Raw genomic sequence first — 26946 nt, forward strand, 5'->3', positions numbered from 1 at the left:
AGTGGGCGTGGCTACAGGAGAGAGCTCGACGTAATCAAATTTGCGCTGGGTGGGGGCAGGAGTGGAGGAGGAGTCTGACTGGCGGCGAGACGAGTGGTGTCGAGATTCCTCTCTATTACTAGTGCTGTCTGGAAGTCTGGATGAGAGAGACAATGGAGATGACATCCCATAACTCTGTGTGTGTGTGTGTGTGTGTGTGTGTGTGTGTGTGTGCGCGCTTGCGTGTTACTCACTGTGTAAGGTCCGGTGTACTGCTCGGCCGGATGTTTTTCCTCAAAATCTCAATCCAGTTCCTCCTGATTCCCGCAGTCATAGCTGAGAGTGTGAACACTCCACTTGCCGTCTGAGACAGACAATAAAGGAGTGAGCGAGTGAATAAAGGAGTGAGTGAGTGAGCGAGTGAATAAAGGAGTGAGTGAGTGAGCGAGTGAATAAAGGAGTGAGTGAGTGAGCGAGTGAATAAAGGAGTGAGTGAGTGAGCGAGTGAATAAAGGAGTGAGTGAGTGAGCGAGTGAATAAAGGAGTGAGTGAGTGAGCGAGTGAATAAAGGAGTGAGTGAGTGAGCGAGTGAATAAAGGAGTGAGTGAGCGAGTGAATAAAGGAGTGAGTGAATAAAGAAGTGAGTGAATAAAGGAGTGAGTGAGTGAGTGAATAAAGGAGTGAGTGAGTGAGTGAATAAAGGAGTGAGTGAATAAAGGAGTGAGTGAATAAAGGAGTGAGTGAATAAAGGAGTGAGTGAATAAAGGAGTGAGTGAATAAAGGAGTGAGTGAGTGAGTGAATAAAGGAGTGAGTGAGTGAGTGAGTGAATAAAGGAGTGAGTGAGTGAGTGAGTGAATAAAGGAGTGAGTGAGTGAGTGAGTGAATAAAGGAGTGAGTGAGTGAGTGAGTGAATAAAGGAGTGAGTGAGTGAGTGAGTGAATAAAGGAGTGAGTGAGTGAGTGAGTGAATAAAGGAGTGAGTGAGTGAGTGAGTGAATAAAGGAGTGAGTGAGTGAGTGAGTGAATAAAGGAGTGAGTGAGTGAGTGAGTGAATAAAGGAGTGAGTGAGTGAGTGAGTGAATAAAGGAGTGAGTGAGTGAGTGAATAAAGGAGTGAGTGAGTGAGTGAGTGAATAAAGGAGTGAGTGAGTGAGTGAATAAAGGAGTGAGTGAGTGAGTGAATAAAGGAGTGAGTGAGTGAATAAAGGAGTGAGTGAGTGAATAAAGGAGTGAATAAAGGAGTGAATAAAGGAGTGAATAAAGGAGTGAGTGAGTGAATAAAGGAGTGAGTGAGTGAATAAAGGAGTGAGTGAGTGAGTGAATAAAGGAGTGAGTGAGTGAGTGAATAAAGGAGTGAGTGAGTGAATAAAGGAGTGAGTGAGTGAATAAAGGAGTGAGTGAGTGAATAAAGGAGTGAGTGAGTGAGTGAATAAAGGAGTGAGTGAGTGAATAAAGGAGTGAGTGAGTGAATAAAGGAGTGAGTGAGTGAATAAAGGAGTGAGTGAGTGAGTGAATAAAGGAGTGAGTGAGTGAGTGAATAAAGGAGTGAGTGAGTGAGTGAATAAAGGAGTGAGTGAGTGAGTGAATAAAGGAGTGAGTGAGTGAGTGAATAAAGGAGTGAGTGAGTGAGTGAATAAAGGAGTGAGTGAGTGAGTGAATAAAGGAGTGAGTGAGTGAGTGAATAAAGGAGTGAGTGAGTGAGTGAATAAAGGAGTGAGTGAGTGAGTGAATAAAGGAGTGAGTGAGTGAGTGAATAAAGGAGTGAGTGAGTGAGTGAATAAAGGAGTGAGTGAGTGAGTGAATAAAGGAGTGAGTGAGTGAGTGAATAAAGGAGTGAGTGAGTGAGTGAATAAAGGAGTGAGTGAGTGAGTGAATAAAGGAGTGAGTGAATAATGGAGTGAGTGAATAATGGAGTGAGTGAATAAAGGAGTGAGTGAATAATGGAGTGAGTGAATAAAGGAGTGTGAGTGTGTGTGAGTGAATAAAGGAGTGTGAGTGAGTGAGTGAATAAAGGAGTGTGAGTGTGTGTGAGTGAATAAAGGAGTGTGAGTGAGTGAGTGAATAAAGGAGTGAGTGAGTGAATAAAGGAGTGAGTGAGTGAATAAAGGAGTGAGTGAGTGAATAAAGGAGTGTGAGTGAGTGAGTGAATAAAGGAGTGAGTGAGTGAATAAAGGAGTGTGAGTGAGTGAGTAAAGGAGTGTGAGTGAGTGAGTAAAGGAGTGAGTGAGTGAATAAAGGAGTGTGAGTGTGTGAGTGAATAAAGGAGTGAGTGAGTGAATAAAGGAGTGAGTGAGTGAGTGAGTGAATAAAGGAGTGTGAGTGAGTGAATAAAGGAGTGTGAGTGAGTGAATAAAGGAGTGAGTGAGTGAGTGAATAAAGGAGTGAGTGAGTGAGTGAATAAAGGAGTGAGTGAGTGAGTGAATAAAGGAGTGAGTGAATAATGGAGTGAGTGAATAATGGAGTGAGTGAATAAAGGAGTGTGAGTGTGTGTGAGTGAATAAAGGAGTGTGAGTGAGTGAGTGAATAAAGGAGTGTGAGTGTGTGTGAGTGAATAAAGGAGTGTGAGTGAGTGAGTGAATAAAGGAGTGAGTGAGTGAATAAAGGAGTGAGTGAGTGAATAAAGGAGTGAGTGAGTGAATAAAGGAGTGTGAGTGAGTGAGTGAATAAAGGAGTGAGTGAGTGAATAAAGGAGTGTGAGTGAGTGAGTAAAGGAGTGTGAGTGAGTGAGTAAAGGAGTGAGTGAGTGAATAAAGGAGTGTGAGTGTGTGAGTGAATAAAGGAGTGAGTGAGTGAATAAAGGAGTGAGTGAGTGAGTGAGTGAATAAAGGAGTGTGAGTGAGTGAATAAAGGAGTGTGAGTGAGTGAATAAAGGAGTGAGTGAGTGAGTGAATAAAGGAGTGAGTGAGTGAGTGAATAAAGGAGTGAGTGAGTGAGTGAATAAAGGAGTGAGTGAATAATGGAGTGAGTGAATAATGGAGTGAGTGAATAAAGGAGTGTGAGTGTGTGTGAGTGAATAAAGGAGTGTGAGTGAGTGAGTGAATAAAGGAGTGTGAGTGTGTGTGAGTGAATAAAGGAGTGTGAGTGTGTGTGAGTGAATAAAGGAGTGTGAGTGTGTGTGAGTGAATAAAGGAGTGTGAGTGAGTGAGTGAATAAAGGAGTGTGAGTGAGTGAGTGAATAAAGGAGTGAGTGAATAAAGGAGTGAGTGAGTGAATAAAGGAGTGTGAGTGAGTGAGTGAATAAAGGAGTGTGAGTGAGTGAGTGAATAAAGGAGTGAGTGAGTGAATAAAGGAGTGAGTGAGTGAATAAAGGAGTGAGTGAGTGAATAAAGGAGTGTGAGTGAGTGAGTAAAGGAGTGAGTGTGAATAAAGGAGTGAGTGAGTGAATAAAGGAGTGAGTGAGTGAATAAAGGAGTGAGTGAGTGAATAAAGGAGTGTGAGTGAGTGAGTGAATAAAGGAGTGTGAGTGAGTGAGTAAAGGAGTGAGTGAGTGAATAAAGGAGTGTGAGTGTGTGAGTGAATAAAGGAGTGAGTGAGTGAATAAAGGAGTGAGTGAGTGAGTGAGTGAATAAAGGAGTGTGAGTGAGTGAGTAAAGGAGTGAGTGAGTGAGTGAGTGAATAAAGGAGTGTGAGTGAGTGAGTAAAGGAGTGAGTGAGTGAATAAAGGAGTGTGAGTGAGTGAATAAAGGAGTGTGAGTGAGTGAATAAAGGAGTGTGAGTGAGTGAGTAAAGGAGTGAGTGAGTGAATAAAGGAGTGTGAGTGAGTGAATAAAGGAGTGTGAGTGAGTGAGTAAAGGAGTGAGTGAGTGAATAAAGGAGTGAGTGAGTGAATAAAGGAGTGAGTGAGTGAGTAAAGGAGTGTGAGTGAGTAAAGGAGTGTGAGTGAGTGAGTAAAGGAGTGTGAGTGAGTGAGTAAAGGAGTGTGAGTGAGTGAATAAAGGAGTGAGTGAGTGAGTAAAGGAGTGAGTGAGTGAATAAAGGAGTGAGTGAGTGAATAAAGGAGTGTGAGTGTGTGAGTGAATAAAGGAGTGAGTGAGTGAATAAAGGAGTGAGTGAGTGAATAAAGGAGTGTGAGTGTGTGTGAGTGAATAAAGGAGTGAGTGAGTGAGTGAATAAAGGAGTGAGTGAGTGAGTGAATAAAGGAGTGAGTGAGTGAGTGAATAAAGGAGTGAGTGAGTGAGTGAATAAAGGAGTGAGTGGGTGAGTGAATAAAGGAGTGAGTGGGTGAGTGAATAAAGGAGTGAGTGGGTGAGTGAATAAAGGAGTGAGTGGGTGAGTGAATAAAGGAGTGAGTGAGTGAATAAAGGAGTGAGTGAGTGAGTGAATAAAGGAGTGAGTGAATAATGGAGTGAGTGAGTGAGTGAATAAAGGAGTGAGTGAATAATGGAGTGAGTGAGTGAGTGAATAAAGGAGTGTGAGTGTGTGTGAGTGAATAAAGGAGTGTGAGTGTGTGTGAGTGAATAAAGGAGTGTGAGTGAGTGAGTGAATAAAGGAGTGAGTGAATAAAGGAGTGAGTGAGTGAATAAAGGAGTGTGAGTGAGTGAGTGAATAAAGGAGTGAGTGAGTGAATAAAGGAGTGAGTGAGTGAATAAAGGAGTGAGTGAGTGAATAAAGGAGTGAGTGAGTGAGTGAGTGAATAAAGGAGTGAGTGAATAATGGAGTGAGTGAGTGAGTGAATAAAGGAGTGTGAGTGTGTGTGAGTGAATAAAGGAGTGTGAGTGTGTGTGAGTGAATAAAGGAGTGTGAGTGAGTGAGTGAATAAAGGAGTGAGTGAATAAAGGAGTGAGTGAGTGAATAAAGGAGTGTGAGTGAGTGAGTGAATAAAGGAGTGAGTGAGTGAATAAAGGAGTGAGTGAGTGAATAAAGGAGTGAGTGAGTGAATAAAGGAGTGAGTGAGTGAGTGAGTGAGTGAGTAAAGGAGTGAGTGTGAATAAAGGAGTGAGTGAGTGAATAAAGGAGTGTGAGTGAGTGAGTGAATAAAGGAGTGTGAGTGAGTGAGTAAAGGAGTGAGTGAGTGTATAAAGGAGTGTGAGTGAGTGAGTAAAGGAGTGAGTGAGTGAATAAAGGAGTGTGAGTGTGTGAGTGAATAAAGGAGTGAGTGAGTGAATAAAGGAGTGAGTGAGTGAGTGAGTGAATAAAGGAGTGTGAGTGAGTGAGTAAAGGAGTGAGTGAGTGAATAAAGGAGTGTGAGTGAGTGAGTAAAGGAGTGAGTGAGTGAGTAAAGGAGTGAGTGAGTGAGTAAAGGAGTGAGTGAGTGAATAAAGGAGTGTGAGTGTGTGAGTGAATAAAGGAGTGAGTGAGTGAATAAAGGAGTGTGAGTGAGTGAGTAAAGGAGTGAGTGAGTGAATAAAGGAGTGTGAGTGAGTGAATAAAGGAGTGAGTGAGTGAATAAAGGAGTGAGTGAGTGAGTAAAGGAGTGTGAGTGAGTAAAGGAGTGTGAGTGAGTAAAGGAGTGTGAGTGAGTGAGTAAAGGAGTGTGAGTGAGTGAGTAAAGGAGTGTGAGTGAGTGAGTAAAGGAGTGAGTGAGTGAATAAAGGAGTGTGAGTGTGTGAGTGAATAAAGGAGTGAGTGAGTGAATAAAGGAGTGAGTGAGTGAGTGAATAAAGGAGTGTGAGTGAGTGAGTAAAGGAGTGAGTGAGTGAATAAAGGAGTGTGAGTGAGTGAGTAAAGGAGTGAGTGAGTGAATAAAGGAGTGTGAGTGTGTGAGTGAATAAAGGAGTGAGTGAGTGAATAAAGGAGTGTGAGTGAGTGAGTAAAGGAGTGAGTGAGTGAATAAAGGAGTGTGAGTGAGTGAATAAAGGAGTGAGTGAATAATGGAGTGAGTGAGTGAGTGAATAAAGGAGTGTGAGTGTGTGTGAGTGAATAAAGGAGTGTGAGTGTGTGTGAGTGAATAAAGGAGTGTGAGTGAGTGAGTGAATAAAGGAGTGAGTGAATAAAGGAGTGAGTGAGTGAATAAAGGAGTGTGAGTGAGTGAGTGAATAAAGGAGTGAGTGAGTGAATAAAGGAGTGAGTGAGTGAATAAAGGAGTGAGTGAGTGAATAAAGGAGTGAGTGAGTGAGTGAGTGAGTGAGTAAAGGAGTGAGTGTGAATAAAGGAGTGAGTGAGTGAATAAAGGAGTGTGAGTGAGTGAGTGAATAAAGGAGTGTGAGTGAGTGAGTGAATAAAGGAGTGTGAGTGAGTGAGTGAGTGTATAAAGGAGTGTGAGTGAGTGAGTAAAGGAGTGAGTGAGTGAATAAAGGAGTGAGTGAGTGAGTGAGTGAATAAAGGAGTGAGTGAATAATGGAGTGAGTGAGTGAGTGAATAAAGGAGTGTGAGTGTGTGTGAGTGAATAAAGGAGTGTGAGTGAGTAAAGGAGTGTGAGTGAGTGAGTAAAGGAGTGTGAGTGAGTGAGTAAAGGAGTGAGTGAGTGAATAAAGGAGTGTGAGTGTGTGAGTGAATAAAGGAGTGAGTGAGTGAATAAAGGAGTGAGTGAGTGAGTGAATAAAGGAGTGTGAGTGAGTGAGTAAAGGAGTGAGTGAGTGAATAAAGGAGTGTGAGTGAGTGAGTAAAGGAGTGAGTGAGTGAATAAAGGAGTGTGAGTGTGTGAGTGAATAAAGGAGTGAGTGAGTGAATAAAGGAGTGTGAGTGAGTGAGTAAAGGAGTGAGTGAGTGAATAAAGGAGTGTGAGTGAGTGAATAAAGGAGTGAGTGAATAATGGAGTGAGTGAGTGAGTGAATAAAGGAGTGTGAGTGTGTGTGAGTGAATAAAGGAGTGTGAGTGTGTGTGAGTGAATAAAGGAGTGTGAGTGAGTGAGTGAATAAAGGAGTGAGTGAATAAAGGAGTGAGTGAGTGAATAAAGGAGTGAGTGAATAAAGGAGTGAGTGAGTGAATAAAGGAGTGTGAGTGAGTGAGTGAATAAAGGAGTGAGTGAGTGAGTGAGTGAATAAAGGAGTGTGAGTGAGTGAATAAAGGAGTGAGTGAGTGAGTAAAGGAGTGAGTGAGTGAGTGAGTGAATAAAGGAGTGTGAGTGAGTGAGTAAAGGAGTGAGTGAGTGAATAAAGGAGTGTGAGTGAGTGAATAAAGGAGTGTGAGTGAGTGAGTAAAGGAGTGAGTGAGTGAATAAAGGAGTGTGAGTGAGTGAGTAAAGGAGTGAGTGAGTGAATAAAGGAGTGTGAGTGAGTGAGTAAAGGAGTGAGTGAGTGAGTAAAGGAGTGAGTGAGTGAATAAAGGAGTGTGAGTGTGTGAGTGAATAAAGGAGTGAGTGAGTGAATAAAGGAGTGTGAGTGAGTGAGTAAAGGAGTGAGTGAGTGAATAAAGGAGTGTGAGTGAGTGAATAAAGGAGTGAGTGAGTGAATAAAGGAGTGAGTGAGTGAGTAAAGGAGTGTGAGTGAGTAAAGGAGTGTGAGTGAGTGAGTAAAGGAGTGTGAGTGAGTGAGTAAAGGAGTGTGAGTGAGTGAGTAAAGGAGTGTGAGTGAGTGAGTAAAGGAGTGTGAGTGAGTGAATAAAGGAGTGAGTGAGTGAGTAAAGGAGTGAGTGAGTGAATAAAGGAGTGAGTGAGTGAATAAAGGAGTGAGTGAGTGAATAAAGGAGTGTGAGTGAGTGAGTGAATAAAGGAGTGAGTGAGTGAGTGAATAAAGGAGTGAGTGAGTGAGTGAATAAAGGAGTGTGAGTGTGTGTGAGTGAATAAAGGAGTGAGTGAGTGAGTGAATAAAGGAGTGAGTGAGTGAGTGAATAAAGGAGTGTGAGTGAGTGAGTGAATAAAGGAGTGAGTGAGTGAGTGAATAAAGGAGTGAGTGAGTGAGTGAATAAAGGAGTGAGTGAGTGAATAAAGGAGTGAGTGAGTGAGTAAAGGAGTGAGTGAGTGAGTAAAGGAGTGTGAGTGAGTAAAGGAGTGTGAGTGAGTAAAGGAGTGTGAGTGAGTGAGTAAAGGAGTGTGAGTGAGTGAGTAAAGGAGTGTGAGTGAGTGAGTAAAGGAGTGAGTGAGTGAATAAAGGAGTGAGTGAGTGAATAAAGGAGTGAGTGAGTGAATAAAGGAGTGTGAGTGAATAAAGGTGTGAGTGTGTGTGAGTGAATAAAGGAGTGTGAGTGTGTGTGAGTGAATAAAGGAGTGAGTGAGTGAGTGAATAAAGGAGTGAGTGAGTGAGTGAATAAAGGAGTGTGAGTGAGTGAGTGAATAAAGGAGTGAGTGAGTGAATGAATAAAGGAGTGAGTGAGTGAATAAAGGAGTGAGTGAGTGAGTGAGTGAATAAAGGAGTGTGAGTGAGTGAGTGAATAAAGGAGTGTGAGTGAGTGAGTGTGAGTTTAGTCACCTGTATCTGAAAGCCATAGTTTTTCTCCACATCAAACTCAGAGACTTTCAAACACGAACAGAGATCAATCTCTCCATCCAACTCATCTTTCTGAGACGGAGAGAGACAGAGAGAGAGAGAGAGAGAGAGAGACAGAGAGAGAGAGAGAGAGGGAGAGAGAGAGAGAGAGACGGAGAGAGAGAGACGGAGAGAGAGAGCAGTTTAATAAGCAGAAATAGATTTCTTAAACTCAATATATATTTTTAAAATAAGGTACTAAACTTAGCAACCAATAATAAGAACTACAGAGAAAACCCCAAATAAATTAATAATACACTAATATATATTACAGCTACAACTACTAACCAATAAAATCAATAATAATCAATTATGAAAATTGTTGTAACGAATCTGATTATAGATCAGTTGGAATCTGATTATAGATCAGTTGGAATCTGATTATAGATCAGTTGGTCTGCACGCAGCACGGGGTGATAGAAAGGTAATATCGTCTCAAATGGAACACATTATTTATTTATTTTTATTAACCGGAAGTATAAGCCGCTTCCGAGTCAGTGGCGCATGACATCATACGCACGTAATGCGACGCCGCTAGCTTTAGCAGACACCCAGAGTCACTGACAATGACTTTCTTCAGTTTACTGTTCATGTCAAGGTTACCTTTTATTCCCTACATGACCTCAGTCTCGTCAGACAGAGGAGAAGTCGTCACGTGACTGAGGAAGAAAGTCCTCTAAGGCAGGGGGGCATTTTATATTAAACACCGCGGAGATAAACTTTATAAAGCGGAGTTTGTGTAGCAGGGAAGCTGCTGTTTTATGTTGTATTTGTGTAAGTTCTGTTGTTTATTATAACGGAAGGGATGTGTTAGTAATGAGGTCGCGGTGCTCCTCACTCGCAGTGTAGACACGGTGATACAGAGCGTAGCGCGAGTAAGATCTGTAATGTCTCATTAAATCACTACGATCAAAAGTAAACACGTAAAGTAATATTCCTAAAGACCGTGAGGAACAGAAACCACACGGTGCAGTGAAAGAGTTTTTATTATTCATTTAGGACTGGGGTTTAATTCTGTGCTTTTTGTGCAAAAATAATGAATAAATACTCTTATATAATATAAACTAATAATTATGCATTATTTTTCATGGATGCACAAAAAGCTCTGAACCAAACTACAGTCCGAAATGAATAATATATATTCTGGGGTGTGTGTGTGTGTGTGTGTGTGTGTGTGTTGGGTTCCTTTCAGTCTTATATAATTGGACAAACAGTTGTGTAAAGTTTTAGTGTGAAGTTTATATTTGTAACACTCAGTTTGTGGATTTTATTTTAAATAAACAAAAAAAAAGGGTACTGAAAGTTTGCCCCGCCCCCATCCGATTCATCGGTTATGAAAATAATCGTCACTTGCAACCCTAAGTAATGAAGTAATAATAAAGTAAAAATAAAATTGACATGGTAATAATATGGTAATAACGTATTAGAGTAAGACGCTTTATGCTTAAAACCAGTAGATTAAAGTTAATGACAGATCACTAACAAAGATACAGAACAAATTATTAGCTTAATTAACAGTAATAATTAATAGACTTCAAAAAAAATAAAACTAAATCTAACAAGGTTTTAATATGTCACGCACGCACTCACGCACGCACTCACTCACGCACTCACGCACGCACGCACTCACGCACGCACTCACGCACGCACTCACGCACGCACGCACAAACCTCCTCGGCTCCAGAGTCTCTGTAGTATTTCAGTCCAGCATCTGTCAGCACGAACCAGTGCTTTTTCCACTACACACACACACACACACACATACAGACAGATTACAATAAACTCTTTAATATTAACAATAGGTCACATTGTGCAGATTTCATTGCGACTGTAGTTTCAGTATTAGAACATTGTTTTTGCATTTCTTATATACCTCTCCACTTCCATCCAGTTTGGACATCCATCCCTTCTTAAAGTTCAACAGATCAGGCTGAGAGAGAGAGAGAGAGAGAGAGAGAGAGAGAGAGAGAGAGAAAGAGACAGAGAGAGAGACAGAGTGAGAGGGAGAGAGAGAGAGAGAGAGAGAGAGAGAGAGACAGAGAGAGAGAGACAGACACAGAGAGAGACAGGGAGAGACACAGAGAGATAGAGAGAGAGAGAGACAGAGACAGAGAGAGAGACAGAGTGAGAGGGAGAGAGAGAGAGAGAGAGAGAGAGAGAGACAGAGAGAGAGACAGACACAGAGAGACACAGAGAGAGACACAGAGAGACAGACAGAGACACAGAGAGAGAGAGAGAGAGAGAGAGAGAGAGAGAGAGAGAGAGAGAGAGATTAGTACTTAAACCATCTATAAGCAGAACACATTTGTCAAACTGTGTGTGTGTGTGTGTGTAAACATGGTGTTGTGAAAGTGTTAAATCTAACAGGAAACCCAAAAGATGAAAGAGGGAGGAGAAACACACACACACACACACACACACACACACACACACACACACACACACACACACACACACACACACAGCGGAGTCAACACAATTATAGGGTTAAGATTGGGCAACTCTGAACAACAGGCTTTTAGTCAGTCGGACAGTCAGATAGACAGACAGTAGATAGACACACCCATTTTCAAGGTTGTAAATTGAACCTGATGTCCATCTTAGAGCTGTGTTTATACTGAACCAAACACACAGTCAGACATTTCCCCTAAAAATCGAGATCAGATTATCAGTGTACATGTGATCAATAATCTGATTACTGACTTAAACCCACAGTCAGTATGTTTACATGGACAACAATAATCCAACATTAACCCGATTAAGACCATACTCTGATTAAGAAACTAGCATGTAAACAGCAATTTTTACTTACCTTAATCTGATTAAGGTCATATTGGAAGTAAGCACTAATGGAATTAAGAAGTGTGGAGTATTCCTGTTTTAGTCGTATTATGGACGTGTATTACAGACATGTAAACACCTTAATCACACTATGAATGTCGTGTGGGAGTTTTCACCACGATCACACACGGCAGTGCTCAACCGTTTTACGGTGAACAAGAGAGTTCGGGTGCGTCCCAAACCGCATACTTACCTGCTATAGACCTATAGTAGGTGAAATACATGTATCTGCGCTACTATATAGAAGGTAAGGACGCGGTTTGGGACACACCCACGGCTTCAAGCAGTCGTCTATTAGCACGTATAGCATGACAAATAATTAACTGCACTTAAAGTGTTTGTAAAAATTTTAAATAAAAACACCCAAAACTGTATACGGTCCCATAACGAAGACGACCTGTACATTCATACGTGAAATTCTGAAGGGACGTCGGACGTCGTGGCGCGGTGACGTAATGACGCGGGCTCTTAATCTAATTATGACCTATAACATGTAAAACGGGAACATGACAGGAGTATTCTAAAAGCGACTCATGAAAACACCTTAATCACATTATTATCTTACTCAGAGTAAGGTCAATAATTACATTACTGCTGTCCATGTAAATGTAGTCAATGTCTCTGCTGAAGCCTACTCTGATTATGACAGAGTGCTGATCACATGACCACTTCAGTAATCTGATAGCTGCTGAAATCCATCAGATATCAGACCTCATTTATTGATTGTTTAGTAAATGTTCCAGTAATGTAGCTCAGCCACTGCATCGTGTTGGCTACCACACACACATACACACACACACACACACACTGACTGTTCCTCTGTGTGTAACAGCTTTAATTTCACTAGTTTATTTCTTTTATAATTAAATAAACTGATCTATAACGGAGGTGTGTGAAGACGCCTTGATCTGCAGGGCACTCGGTGTAGGGCACTCGGTGTAGCGCACTCGGTGTAGGGCACTCGGTGTAGGGCACTCGGTGTAGCGCACTCGGTGTAGCGCACTCGGTGTAGCGCACTCGGTGTAGGGCACTCGGTGTAGCGCACTCGGTGTAGCGCACTCGGTGTAGGGCACTCGGTGTAGCGCACTCGGTGTAGCGCACTCGGTGTAGGGCACTCGGTGTAGGGCACTCGGTGTAGGGCACTCGGTGTAGCGCACTCGGTGTAGGGCACTCGGTGTAGGGCACTCGGTGTAGGGCACTCGGTGTAGCGCACTCGGTGTAGCGCACTCGGTGTAGGGCACTCGGTGTAGCGCACTCGGTGTAGCGCACTCGGTGTAGCGCACTCGGTGTAGGGCACTCGGTGTAGGGCACTCGGTGTAGCGCACTCGGTGTAGGGCACTCGGTGTAGGGCACTCGGTGTAGCGCACTCGGTGTAGGGAGTGAGGGCTCATTCAGGACAAAGCCCTCAAACAACAAACAGATCTACTCTGGTGCTGATTATCACACAGACTTTAGACTTCTCTCTCTCTCTCTCTCTCTCACTCTCTCACACACACACTCTCTCTCTCTCTCTCACTCACACACACACACACACACTTTCAGTTTGCATAGGTGGGAGGACAGTGTAAGCAGACACACCCTCTCTCTCTCTCTCTCTCTCTCTCTCTCTCTCACACACATACACACACACACACACACACACACACAAACACACAGAGCTAACAGTGATATGTAACACTGGTTATAAACACGGTAATGTTATACTTCCTTTCAGAACATTCACAACCCACACTGTAGATTTAAAATAAAACCTTACCGTCATGTTTGGATGATCCAGAAAGCAAAGACAAATAAAATAAAAATAAAACACAGATAAATAATAATAAAATAAGAGTAAAACAGTTACGGGTCCATGAGTGACGCGTTTGTTGAAGTGAGGCGCGTGCAGCACTCTCTCGCGCTCTACCTGTTGATCTGCTAACTGGCTAAAGCCTGAGGAGACGTGACACCGCCGCGCCTAACGCCGCCTTCATACCGCCTTCATACCGCTAAACTTTCTCTCAACCGACCACTAACAACCGAGTAAACCGAGTAACCAACGAAGTGACCTCTGTTTTTAAAGTTTAATCCACACTTTCAACAACTTTTTACCCCCAACTAGGAGAGAGCGTCTCTTCCTGGGCGGTTCCCTGAGCGACTCAACACAGAGATCCCACACCAGCCAATCAGAAACGCCGCAGAACCGTTCACACCAGCCAATCAGCAGCGCCGCAGCGCCGTTCACACCAGCCAATCAGAAGCACCGTAAGAGCACTCGCCACAACTTCCACAGTTTACACCCCTTATGGAGAGATTGTGGTGCTGTGGGACAAAATGATTCGTTTTTAAAGAATTAAACTTTTCCACCAACAAACAATTCATTAATTTATTTTAAAATAAAAGAAAATTAGGACACGAACTTATAAAAACAACTTATTAAAGACGTTTTTAATTCAGTCTAGATGTGATTTAAGTGGTACAGCTCAGCATGAAGTTGTCAACATTTTTGAGTTTTCAAAACGTATATGTTAAAGTGAATAAAACTATAAAATAAAGAAATATAAAAGTTTCCAGTATATCTGTTTATACCTTCTGGATTTTAGTTAATGTGCCTGTCCATGAATTAAGAAGCTATGGTTCATGTTTGATTTAGCTAGCAAAGTGACAATTGTATCTAGCTAGGCAAAATAAACTACCTTGCCATGAAACGTCATTTGTGACAGAATAACTTGAACATTTTCTACATTTTTGGTTGCTAGAGCACAGTATTATTACTTGTTTGCACACTATGCACAGTATAAACAAACTCCAGTTAGTCCAGAATTCAGCTGCTAGAGTCCTAACTAGAACCAGAAGATACGACCACATCACCCCGATCTTATCCACACTGCATTGCCTCCCAGTGAAATCTCGCATTAACTATAAAATACTTTTATTAACCTATAAAGCACTAAACGGTCTCACACCACAGTATCTAAGTGACCTTTTGGTTTTCTATGATCCGCCACGCCTACTTAGATCAAAAGGTGCAGGCTATTTGTTGGTACCTCGAATAGTGAAGGCTACAGCAGGGGGAAGAGCTTTCTCTTATAGAGCCCCACAGTTATGGAACAGTCTTCCTATTAGTGTTCGGGACTCAGACACAGTCTCAGTGTTTAAGTCTAGGCTTAAAACGTATTTGTTTACTCAAGCCTACCCTGACTAGACTTTCTGTTACGCTAAGCACAGTCCTAATAATCTTTTCTCTCCTCTCTCCTTCTGCCGAGCCACACACGATTTTATGGAGATACTAGAGATCCAGATCCTTTCTGCTCTCCGGACCTGTCTGATCCGTTTCGGATGTCCTGCCTCTGGATGGAGCTCTCATCTACTCCAATTCCAGACTGCTGGGACTACGGCTGCTCCTAACACCATACAGACTTCATATAAATCCATAATGAACTTTTTCACACTAACTGTTGTTACCCAGATAAGGACGGGTTCCCTTCTGAGTCGGGTTCCTCTCAAGGTTTCTTCCTCTTAAAACATCTTAGGGAGTTTTTCCTTGCCACCGTCGCAACTCAATGGCTTGCTCAGTTGGGATAAATTCACACCTTTAATATCTGTATACCGTGTTGATATTTCTGTAAAGCTGCTTTGAGACAATGTCTATTGAAAAAAGCGCTATACAAATAAAATTGAATTGAATTGAATAGAGGCATGAGATCTGGGACACAGCCTCTTTCTAGCCCTGACCTAGCAAAGGTCATGAGGTTGCTGTATAAACACTGAGGTGATGTAACTGTGCGTAAAAAACGATTTTGCTTTCTCTACTGCATACACAACACTGAGCAGCTCCCAGTCGATACGTTCAATTTTAGAGGCTAGTTTGGGAAAATTTTAGTGGGAAGCAAATACAGTATTTACAAATACAGTAAAGGAAATGAACCACAAACCAAGCAACTTTATTTCTCCTTTCTTTCTTTTTATTCCTTCTTTCTTGATCTTTAAAAGAACTTACGTTAGCAATGTAGGAATGTATGTATTGATGTTTTTCCCTGCTTGCTCTTGTTGGTATGTTATCATTAACTCTGGTAACAGTTAAATGTACCTTTAACTCTGCAGTGTGCTTCGTTGTGTTTAGTTCTTGTTTTTCTCCCGTGTTACACGCAGGCTGCAGTTGTTAATGTTCTTCTCACACTTGGTGTTCATTAGTGTGTAATCCAACACGCCCATGCAGAGACTGATTTAATCTGACTTGTGTTTTTTCACTGAAGTGATGGAAGGAATTTGAAGTGCGTGTCCAGGCAGCGCTTTCACTTCACACACACATTACACATTGCCACAGGGCTCAGTTTATTCATCACTAATAGTGCTGATTCCGTTACATATATCACTGTATAAACACATAGAGAGAGAAAGACAGAGAGAGGCACACACAGAGAGATAGATAGAGAGAGAGATAGACAGAGACATGGAGTGACACATACCTGTTGAAGTCTCTCATTCTTCTCCTGCTCCATCTTATTTCCCTTCAACACAAACACAGTATATTCTGTCTGTCTGTCTGTAGCTGTCTCACAGAGTGTTAACTATGCAGGTGTGATACCTGTGTGTGTGAAGATGTGTGTGTAGGGGAGGGATTTCCTCGCTGATCCATCAAGTCGTCCCAGGTGATATGGGCGGGTTTAGCGTGGGAGTGGCTAAGGGAGGATGTTGACATTGTGAACTGTTAACAAACTGTTAAGGAACTCAGATTTTATTACATAGGTCACCATTTATTTATTTATTTATTTATTATACCTGGCAGGTTTGTATAATGATGTTTCGTCTCTGTTTCCTCTCTCCATTCCCTCCATCTGTTTTGGCCTTGCCCTCTGGAGGACCCTCTTGACCTTCGGAAGGTCGGCCATAATGGCATATTCTTCTCTGTTCAGACCAGATGAGCCGCTTGACATAAGTGAATCTATTGAGCTCTGAGAAGAAGTGTGGGTTCTCATTAAGGGGGAGGGGCTTCTGTTCCGGCAGGAGGGCCTATGATTATCCTGACCCTGCCTCCTGTCACCAGTACTCCAGGAAACATGGGCAGATTTCCGGACACCAACCAGCTTGCTTTCACTGTACTTCCTAGAAGGAGAGGAGTTACGGGATATTGGTGGGCTCTCGAGAGAGTGGGTGGAGCCTCGCCATGATCCTGCTGTGCTGCTATTAGTTGATTTCCCCATGTAGGATGCAGACTCAATCCTGGTTTCACTGACAGTTTTGTGTAATATATTCTGGCCCCGCCCACTTTTAGAACAATTGCTGTGCCCTGATCTGAAAAGTGATTGACCAGGAGGGTCATAACCCCGTCTTGAAGGGGAAGAACTATGGTTATCAGAAGTTCGGGTTGTTCCAGAGTAATTGCCACTCTCTGATTTGTGAAAACGTGATTGGTCAGGAGGGTCGTAACCCCGCTTTGAAGGGGAGAGACTTCGGTTATCAGAAGTTCGGTTTGGTCCAGAGTAATTGCTGCTCTCTGATTTGTGAAAACGTGATTGGCCAGGAGGGTCATAATCCCGCTTTGAAGGGGAGGGACTTCGGTTACAGGAAGATCGGTTTGTTGCAGAGTAATTGCTGCTCTCTAATTTGTGAAAATGTGATTGGCCAGGAGAGTCATAAACCCGCTTTGAAGGGGAGGGACTTTGGCTGTAGGAAGATCGGTCTGATCCAGATTTGTGCAATGATGATTGTTTAGTAGGTGCATCATAGCTCCGCCTTAATGGGGGGGAGTGTCTTTTAGTCTCGGATTTATGCAATGGTAAGCTGCTGGCCTCAAAGCTTCTTCTTGAAGGAGAGGAGCTAGTGCTTTTATGACTATGCCCATTTGAAACAAGACTCTTTTCTAGTTGACTGGATGTCCCATAGCCCTTTCTTACAGGTGAAGCACTACGCCAACCTTCAACCACTTTATGCAGAATTGACTGGCTGCTACTCCTGGTTGGTGAAGAGTTCCGGCTTTCACATTTCTTCTGACTACTTGAAAAGTTTTTTGTTTCTGTTTTCCGGAGAAGTGGCTGGCCAGCTGTATCATGGCTCCGCCTTGCAGGGGAGGGACTTCGGGTTTTAGTGCCCCGCTCACTGGGCTCTGTCTTCCGTAAACCGGCTCTCAGGTCAGCATATGGGCTTGGCTGGGACTTAATGAGATTACTGACAGCACCGACAGTGCTAGCAAGGGCTCTGAAGTTTTTCCGAATGTTTTCAGACTCAGATGGACGGCCAAAGGAATTCTGATTTGGGTTTTTGGATTGTTGGTCTCGCCTCTCAGAAACGCCGTCCATCCCATACCCACGGGACGATAGCGAGGAGACAGACTCAGCCCGTTTGAAAGTAGAGGAGTTTCGGGACGGTGATGACGAGCGGGAAAAGCCAGAATCTTGTTTGGAGGAAAAGAAATTTCCAAACTGACCAGAAGATGAATTCGGTGCTCGGAACCCTCTTTTTTGGGTTGCAGCCAATGATTCGGCCTGCTTGAACGGTGTGGGACTTAAAGATCTCGGACCTGCCTGAGCCTCGACTTCGATGCTGAGGTCCACAGGTTCTGGAGAGGAGTTCAATGGCACTGGAGCCAAATCTGGATTCTGGATCTCAGAGGTTCTTCTCTGTGAAGGAACACCAAGGTCTGGATTTCGGAATGGAATGACAGCTTTGGGCTCAGGTGTTCGGTTGCTTGGTAAAGGATGTCCACGTTCAGCATGCCGATGTGGAGAAGGACTTTTATCGCTTAATGTCCGAGCACCAGTCACACGACCCAGAGAGAAATATCCACTTTCTCGATCTCGGTCAACCTTCGAACTCACTGAGGACAGAAGGAGAAGTAGATGGTTACACTTTCATCTTAACTTTAAAATTCCATAAAATGTTTTGAAAAGAAAATGTGAATGGTCAAAATGCACAGTCAGGGAGAGACCGGAACAACCCTCACTACATTATAATTTATTCTAAACACATACTTCATGAAATAGTTCTTTAAAAAGGTCAGCAACATGAGCTAGATAACCTTCAGCAAGTGGTGTTAATTAGCTAGCTATAGCTTAAGCACCCATAACTAAACGTTCTGGTTTAGAGAAACAGAATTATCTGTAGGTTACCATAGTAAGCAGATTTATGACACTGTACTTATAGATAGAGTATAGTCGCTATGTGGCTATTTAAGGTTTAGTATTTGGTACAAGTGCTAAGGATAGAAATTCTTTCATATCATTTCATCATCCTGATACACACTAATCGATAGGATGAACAACCCATGTGTGTCTAGCCATGTCGTGTAAACACGGCACATGCAGTAACGCAAGACTGAGGAAACACCATGAGTAATAATTAACTTAGTGTTATTAACACTTACTTACTGTAACCAGAGCTGTATGCGTGCAACAAAATGACTTAGTGTCTTCATCATTATTCATTTATCCGCTGAGCTGTGTTAGCTGTCTAGCGTTAACAGTGACGATTATGAAGCTGGCTAATAAAAGACATGCACATTTACAGGTCTTCCTATTTAGAGCCTTCCACATATGGACTTAATGACACACCTACATCTCCATATATGGGCATTTTGTAGTTTATTTTTTTTAAAATCTTTTTTCATGTTTGTCATGTTTTCTTTGTTGCACACACTTAAAATCAAAATGAATTATAAATAAATGTATGCTACAGAAGTGAATATTATTGTTGTTCTTTACCATGTGGGACAGAGGAGCGGCGAGAGAAGCTGTCTCGATTACGTGCTTCCTCCATCCACATGCGTGACTTGTTCCGGTGTGATGGGGGATCCAAACGTGTCATCCTGCTGTGAGGAAGAGAGAAGAAGTCTTCCTCTTCTTCAGGAGCGCAAGAACCGGTGGAGGATGAGTCACCTTCACACTGACTGGAGAGAGAAAGAGAGAGAGAGAGAGAGAGGAAGTACAGTACCATAATTACTGATGGTGTGTGTATAGCTATTATGCAAATAATGCACATTAGACCAAAAAACCCAAATCCCAACTGATTTCCTCTGTAGATAGTTTAGACTGAACAAACGAGAAAATAAAGATGCTGTGTACATAAATTAGATTAAATTAAATGATTATTATCTTACCTGTCAAAGGTGTGTTCGTCTTCGCCTTCGCTTTCGTCTCCGTCACACACGTAAAGGTCACACTCGGGACTGAGGATACAGAGAGAGCCTCCACTTACCACCGACACGTCATCAGAGTCCTCCTGAGCCAGCCAATCACAATACAGCTATGTTAGCCAGGTACAGTTTTATGGGCGCGGCTAAACTGTTGAACTTTTGAGATCGATTAAACAAAGACAATTTTTTTTTACTTCCCAGAAACAGTTATATATTAGTTAGCCTATTTCAAATGTCTTATCAAAATAAACATGTTAAATATAATACGTGTAAAAAATAAACAAATAGATCAAAACTGATGAAAGTTAAGTTAAGGCGTCGAAAGCTTCAAGATGCTTGATAATATGAGCACTTTAGCACACACACTCATTTCCTCTGAGTGTGTGTGTGTGTGTGTGTGTGTGGCTGGGTTTGCGTTACGCCTCTGTAACCCAACCCAGTTGCTGCTTCACTTCATCATTATTTCATTTCTTTGCTGTTCCTCCTGTAACCCCCCTCTCTTTTCCTCTTCCTCTCTTTCTCTCTCTCTCTCTATTTCTGTTCTTCAGCCTGTCTGTCTCTCTTCCTCTTTTTTTTATCACTTTGTCAATCTTTATGTGCCTGTTTCTCATGCTGTAGATGTGTAGAGTATGATGTATGATTCCCAGAAGAGCAGCAAAATGATCTGCCTTCATTAATTTCTAATGTGGGCACACAGACGTGAACATCGTAGCTTTCCTCCTTGAACCTTTTGAAGAATTTTATATGATGTCTGACCTCATAATCAGGTAAAATCAGAATCACATCAAACACACAAGCACTAGAAACACCACATGGATAGGGAGCATGTCATCACCCTTGACTCATCAAGTCAAAGGTCAAAGAGATGACAAGGAGAGAGGAAAAAGATCACATGAGAACTACCTTCATATTGAGAGTCAATTCAAATTGTGGCCCTAACAGACAGGCCCTGGACAAGTGTTTTTACTCAGGGCCCTTGGAATGATCCATACCTTCACCACCTTTTACAGCGTATCTGCCCTGCTTTAAGGGTTTCCTGGATGAAGTGGAGAACTAAGAAAATCCCACGTCTCCCACCATGACAGTGAATGAGCAACTCTTCAGGGTGTCTCTAAACGGGATCTGATGGCTGCACATGGAGAACTTTCCCAACCCTCCTTTCCTTGGTATAAAAAATCACACTTACTAACTATCCAACTATCTACAATTTCCTGGTGGTCTGTGTGCTTGGAGACACCTGACTGTTACCGTAAATACTGGTGGATCTACAGTACAATAGGTCTTCACTGTAGATTTTGTACAAGACCTCCCAGGGACCTGAGGTATCACAATGTTGTGCTAGGTTGCACCTCTATAAGAAGGGGCAACTCCACATCCAAGCATGAGAAGACCAGGTCTGAAGATGAGAGAGTCCTGCTCTATGATCTGTCCCACCAGATGCAAGCAGAAACTACGTTTGGCCAAGAGCATCTCGGGACAACAATGTATAAAGAACTACTGGGACCAATTTCTTGTCATAGAGACGAGCTGCTCATATCAGGATCTTTTTTCCAACACAAAAATGTAGAACGTGGCCTTTAAGGGTGTTGGAATAGACCTAATGGAACCATGTTTAGCCCAGTTCCTTGTAGCAGATAACTGCCCCTTTATTTTGTAAATAAACCACCTTAGTGGGGCTCAAATGGTTTCCTGGCTCTAATTGTCTAGTGTTTATGCTGTTTATAATCAATGTAATTATAACGTTCTCCCTCTAGAATTCTTCATTTCTTCACGTGTCCTTGATTTGTTATGGATTTGTTTACATATGCAACCATAGGTGGTCATTAGCAATAATCAGAAATTAGCATTTTGGTGGTATTTTTTTCCTAAATGTTTCTCCTGTCCAGCATTACAGTGTTCCCCCAGTTACCAAAACTATTCCTCCACCCTTTTGTGTCTATCCCCATATTCCTCTGTTCATCAATTCTCTGTTTTTTTCTCACCTTGGGGCTCTGTTCCTTCTCTTCTCTTCTGCTGCTGCTCTCGCTGACCGGATTCACCTGCTCAGGTGTGTGTGTAGGTGTGTGTGTGTGCAGGTGTTTGAGACGAAGGCACTCATGGCAGCGTGACGAATCGAAGATGTTGGGCTGGAACTTTGGACACACACGCTCATCACCGGTGAGGAGCATGATGGGTAATGGGCAGCGCACACACACAGTCGCACACACAGTGTACACACTGAGGAAAGAGAGAAAACACACGTGTGCACATTATTACACTTCTAAGTATAAATACAATAATATATATGATGTGTACAATAATATATATGATACAATAATATATATGATGTATATACATGTGTGCGTGTGTGTGTGTGTGTGTGTGTGTGTACTACACATATTAAATTGTCAGTTAAAGACAAACTGTGTTCTTAAAAAAACACAATAGTTAATAATTAATTAATTATTCTTCAGTGACCACTATATACTACTTTATACCACTTTATAACCACTATATACTACTTTATACCACTTTATAACCACTATATACCACTTTATACCACTATATACCACTATATACCACTTTATAACCACTATATACTACTATATACCACTTTATACCACTTTATAACCACTATATACCACTATATACCACTTTATACCACTTTATAACCACTATATACTACTATATACCACTTTATACCACTTTATAACCACTATATACCACTATATACCACTTTATAACCACTATATACCACTATATACCACTATATACCACTTTATACCACTATATACCACTTTATAACCACTATATACCACTTTATACCACTATATACCACTATATACCACTTTATAACCACTATATACTACTATATACCACTTTATACCACTTTATAAGCACTATATACCACTATATACCACTTTATACCACTTTATAACCACTATATACCACTATATAACCACTATATAACCACTATATACCACTTTATAACCACTATATACCACTATATACCACTTTATAACCACTATATACCACTATATACCACTTTATAACCACTACATACTACTTTATAACACTTTATAACCACTATATACTACTTTATACCACTATATAACCACTATATAACCACTATATACTAGTTTATAACCACTATATACTAGTTTATAACCACTATATACCACTATATACCACTTTATAACCACTATATACCACTATATACCACTTTATAACCACTATATACCACTTTATACCACTATATAACCACTATATACCACTTTATAACCACTATATAACACTTTATAACCACTATATACTACTTTATACCACTATATAACCACTATATAACCACTATATACCACTATATAACCACTATATACTAGTTTATAACCACTATATACCACTATATACCACTTTATAACCACTATATACCACTATATACCACTTTATAACCACTATATACCACTTTATACCACTATATAACCACTATATACCACTTTATAACCACTATATACCACTTTATATACACTATATACCACTTTATAACCACTATATACTACTTTATAACCACTATATACCACTTTATAACCACTATATACCACTATATACCACTTTATAACCACTATATAACCACTATATACCACTATATACCACTATATAACACTTTATACCACTATATAACCACTATATACCACTATATACCACTATATACCACTATATACCACTTTATAACCACTATATACCACTATATACCACTATATACCACTTTATAACCACTATATACTACTATATACCACTTTATACCACTTTATAACCACTATATACCACTATATACCACTTTATACCACTTTATAACCACTATATACCACTATATACCACTTTATACCCACTATATACCACTATATACCACTTTATACCACTTTATAACCACTATATACCACTATATAACCACTATATACCACTTTATAACCACTATATACCACTTTATACCACTATATAACCACTATATACTACTATATACCACTTTATAACCACTATATACCACTTTATAACCACTATATACCACTATATACCACTTTATAACCACTATATACCACTATATACCACTTTATAACCACTATATACTACTTTATACCACTTTATAACCACTATATACCACTTTATACCACTATATAACCACTATATAACCACTATATACTAGTTTATAACCACTATATACCACTATATAACACTTTATACCACTATATAACCACTATATACCACTATATACCACTTTATAACCACTATATACCACTATATACCACTTTATACCACTTTATAACCACTATATACTACTTTATACCACTTTATAACCACTATATACTACTTTATACCACTTTATAACCACTTTATACCACTTTATACCACTTTATAACCACTATATACTACTTTATACCACTTTATAACCACTATATACTACTTTATACCACTTTATAACCACTATATACTACTTTATACCACTTTATAACCACTATATACCACTTTATTCCACTTTATACCACTATATACCACTTTATAACCACCATATACCACTATATACCACTTTATAACCACTATATACCACTTTATAACCACTATATACTACTTTATAACCACTATATACTACTTCATAACCACTATATACCACTATATACCACTTTATACCACTTTATAACCACTATATACTACTTTATACCACTTTATAACCACTATATACTACTTTATACCACTTTATAACCACTATATACCACTTTATTCCACTTTATACCACTATATACCACTTTATAACCACCATATACCACTATATACCACTTTATAACCACTATATACCACTTTATAACCACTATATACTACTTTATAACCACTATATACTACTTCATAACCACTATATACCACTATATACCACTTTATACCACTATATAACCACTATATAACCACTATATACTAGTTTATAACCACTATATACCACTATATAACACTTTATACCACTATATAACCACTATATACCACTATATACCACTTTATATACACTATATACCACTTTATAACCACTATATACTACTTTATACCACTTTATAACCACTATATACTACTTTATACCACTTTATAACCACTTTATACCACTTTATACCACTTTATAACCACTATATACTACTTTATACCACTTTATAACCACTATATACTACTTTATACCACTTTATAACCACTATATACCACTTTATTCCACTTTATACCACTTTATACCACTTTATAACCACCATATACCACTATATACCACTTTATAACCACTATATACCACTTTATAACCACTATATACCACTTTATAACCACTATATACCACTTTATACCACTATATAACCACTATATAACCACTATATACCACTTTATAACCAGTATATACCACTATATACCACTTTATAACCACTATATACTACTTTATACCACTTTATAACCACTATATACCACTTTATAACCACTATATACCACTTTATAACCACTATATACTACTTTATAACCAATATATACCACTTTATATCACTTTATACCACTTTATAACCACTATATACCACTTTATACCACTTTATAACCACTATATACCACTATATACCACTTTATAACCACTATATACTACTATATACCACTTTATACCACTTTATAACCACTATATACCACTATATACCACTTTATACCACTTTATAACCACTATATACTACTATATACCACTTTATACCACTTTATAACCACTATATACCACTATATACCACTTTATAACCACTATATACCACTATATACCACTATATACCACTTTATACCACTATATACCACTTTATAACCACTATATACCACTTTATACCACTATATACCACTATATACCACTTTATAACCACTATATACTACTATATACCACTTTATACCACTTTATAAGCACTATATACCACTATATACCACTTTATACCACTATATACCACTATATACCACTATATAACCACTATATAACCACTATATACCACTTTATAACCACTATATACCACTATATACCACTTTATAACCACTATATACCACTATATACCACTTTATAACCACTATATACTACTTTATAACACTTTATAACCACTATATACTACTTTATACCACTATATAACCACTATATAACCACTATATACTAGTTTATAACCACTATATACCACTATATACCACTTTATAACCACTATATACCACTATATACCACTTTATAACCACTATATACCACTTTATACCACTATATAACCACTATATACCACTTTATAACCACTATATACCACTTTATATACACTATATACCACTTTATAACCACCATATACTACTTTATAACCACTATATACCACTTTATAACCACTATATACCACTATATACCACTTTATAACCACTATATAACCACTATATACCACTATATACCACTATATAACACTTTATACCACTATATAACCACTATATACCACTATATACCACTTTATAACCACTATATACCACTATATACCACTTTATAACCACTATATACCACTATATACCACTATATACCACTTTATAACCACTATATACTACTATATACCACTTTATACCACTTTATAACCACTATATACCACTATATACCACTTTATACCACTTTATAACCACTATATACCACTATATACCACTTTATACCACTATATAACCACTATATAACCACTATATACCACTTTATAACCAGTATATACCACTATATACCACTTTATAACCACTATATACTACTTTATACCACTTTATAACCACTATATACCACTTTATAACCACTATATACCACTTTATAACCACTATATACTACTTTATAACCAATATATACCACTTTATATCACTTTATACCACTTTATAACCACTATATACCACTTTATACCACTTTATAACCACTATATACCACTATATACCACTTTATAACCACTATATACTACTATATACCACTTTATACCACTTTATAACCACTATATACCACTATATACCACTTTATACCACTTTATAACCACTATATACTACTATATACCACTTTATACCACTTTATAACCACTATATACCACTATATACCACTTTATAACCACTATATACCACTATATACCACTTTATACCACTATATACCACTTTATAACCACTATATACCACTTTATACCACTATATACCACTATATACCACTTTATAACCACTATATACTACTATATACCACTTTATACCACTTTATAAGCACTATATACCACTATATACCACTTTATACCACTTTATAACCACTATATACCACTATATACCACTATATAACCACTATATAACCACTATATACCACTTTATAACCACTATATACCACTATATACCACTTTATAACCACTATATACCACTATATACCACTTTATAACCACTATATACTACTTTATAACACTTTATAACCACTATATACTACTTTATACCACTATATAACCACTATATAACCACTATATACTAGTTTATAACCACTATATACCACTATATACCACTTTATAACCACTATATACCACTATATACCACTTTATAACCACTATATACCACTTTATACCACTATATAACCACTATATACCACTTTATAACCACTATATACCACTTTATATACACTATATACCACTTTATAACCACCATATACTACTTT

The 26946-nt window shown here is 39.6% G+C and overlaps 1 protein-coding gene across 3 annotated transcripts in view; it reads right to left on the reverse strand.

The window, feature by feature from the left end:
* The window catches only part of LOC108272489 (TRIO and F-actin-binding protein), a 29652-nt gene extending 8229 nt beyond the window's left edge, over nucleotides 1-21423 (reverse strand). For all 3 annotated transcript variants that reach the window (XM_053684139.1, XM_017480922.3, XM_053684138.1), the window contains exons 1-11: nucleotides 21254-21423; nucleotides 19236-19357; nucleotides 18841-19025; nucleotides 15923-17957; nucleotides 15729-15822; nucleotides 15610-15651; nucleotides 10194-10250; nucleotides 9991-10059; nucleotides 8264-8353; nucleotides 234-343; nucleotides 1-136 (exon numbers count right to left, since the gene is read on the reverse strand). The exon at nucleotides 1-136 is cut by the window's left edge and continues 240 nt beyond it. In XM_053684139.1, the coding sequence (XP_053540114.1) occupies nucleotides 1-136; nucleotides 234-343; nucleotides 8264-8353; nucleotides 9991-10059; nucleotides 10194-10250; nucleotides 15610-15651; nucleotides 15729-15822; nucleotides 15923-17957; nucleotides 18841-18943 (2736 nt within the window). In that variant the 5' untranslated portion in view covers nucleotides 18944-19025; nucleotides 19236-19357; nucleotides 21254-21423. The remainder of the gene's footprint in view (nucleotides 137-233; nucleotides 344-8263; nucleotides 8354-9990; nucleotides 10060-10193; nucleotides 10251-15609; nucleotides 15652-15728; nucleotides 15823-15922; nucleotides 17958-18840; nucleotides 19026-19235; nucleotides 19358-21253) is intronic.
* Between the last annotated feature and the right edge of the window lie 5523 nt (nucleotides 21424-26946).

Source organism: Ictalurus punctatus, chromosome 12 (genome assembly GCF_001660625.3).
Source record: "Ictalurus punctatus breed USDA103 chromosome 12, Coco_2.0, whole genome shotgun sequence".
In the NCBI taxonomy this organism is placed as follows: domain Eukaryota; kingdom Metazoa; phylum Chordata; class Actinopteri; order Siluriformes; family Ictaluridae; genus Ictalurus; species Ictalurus punctatus.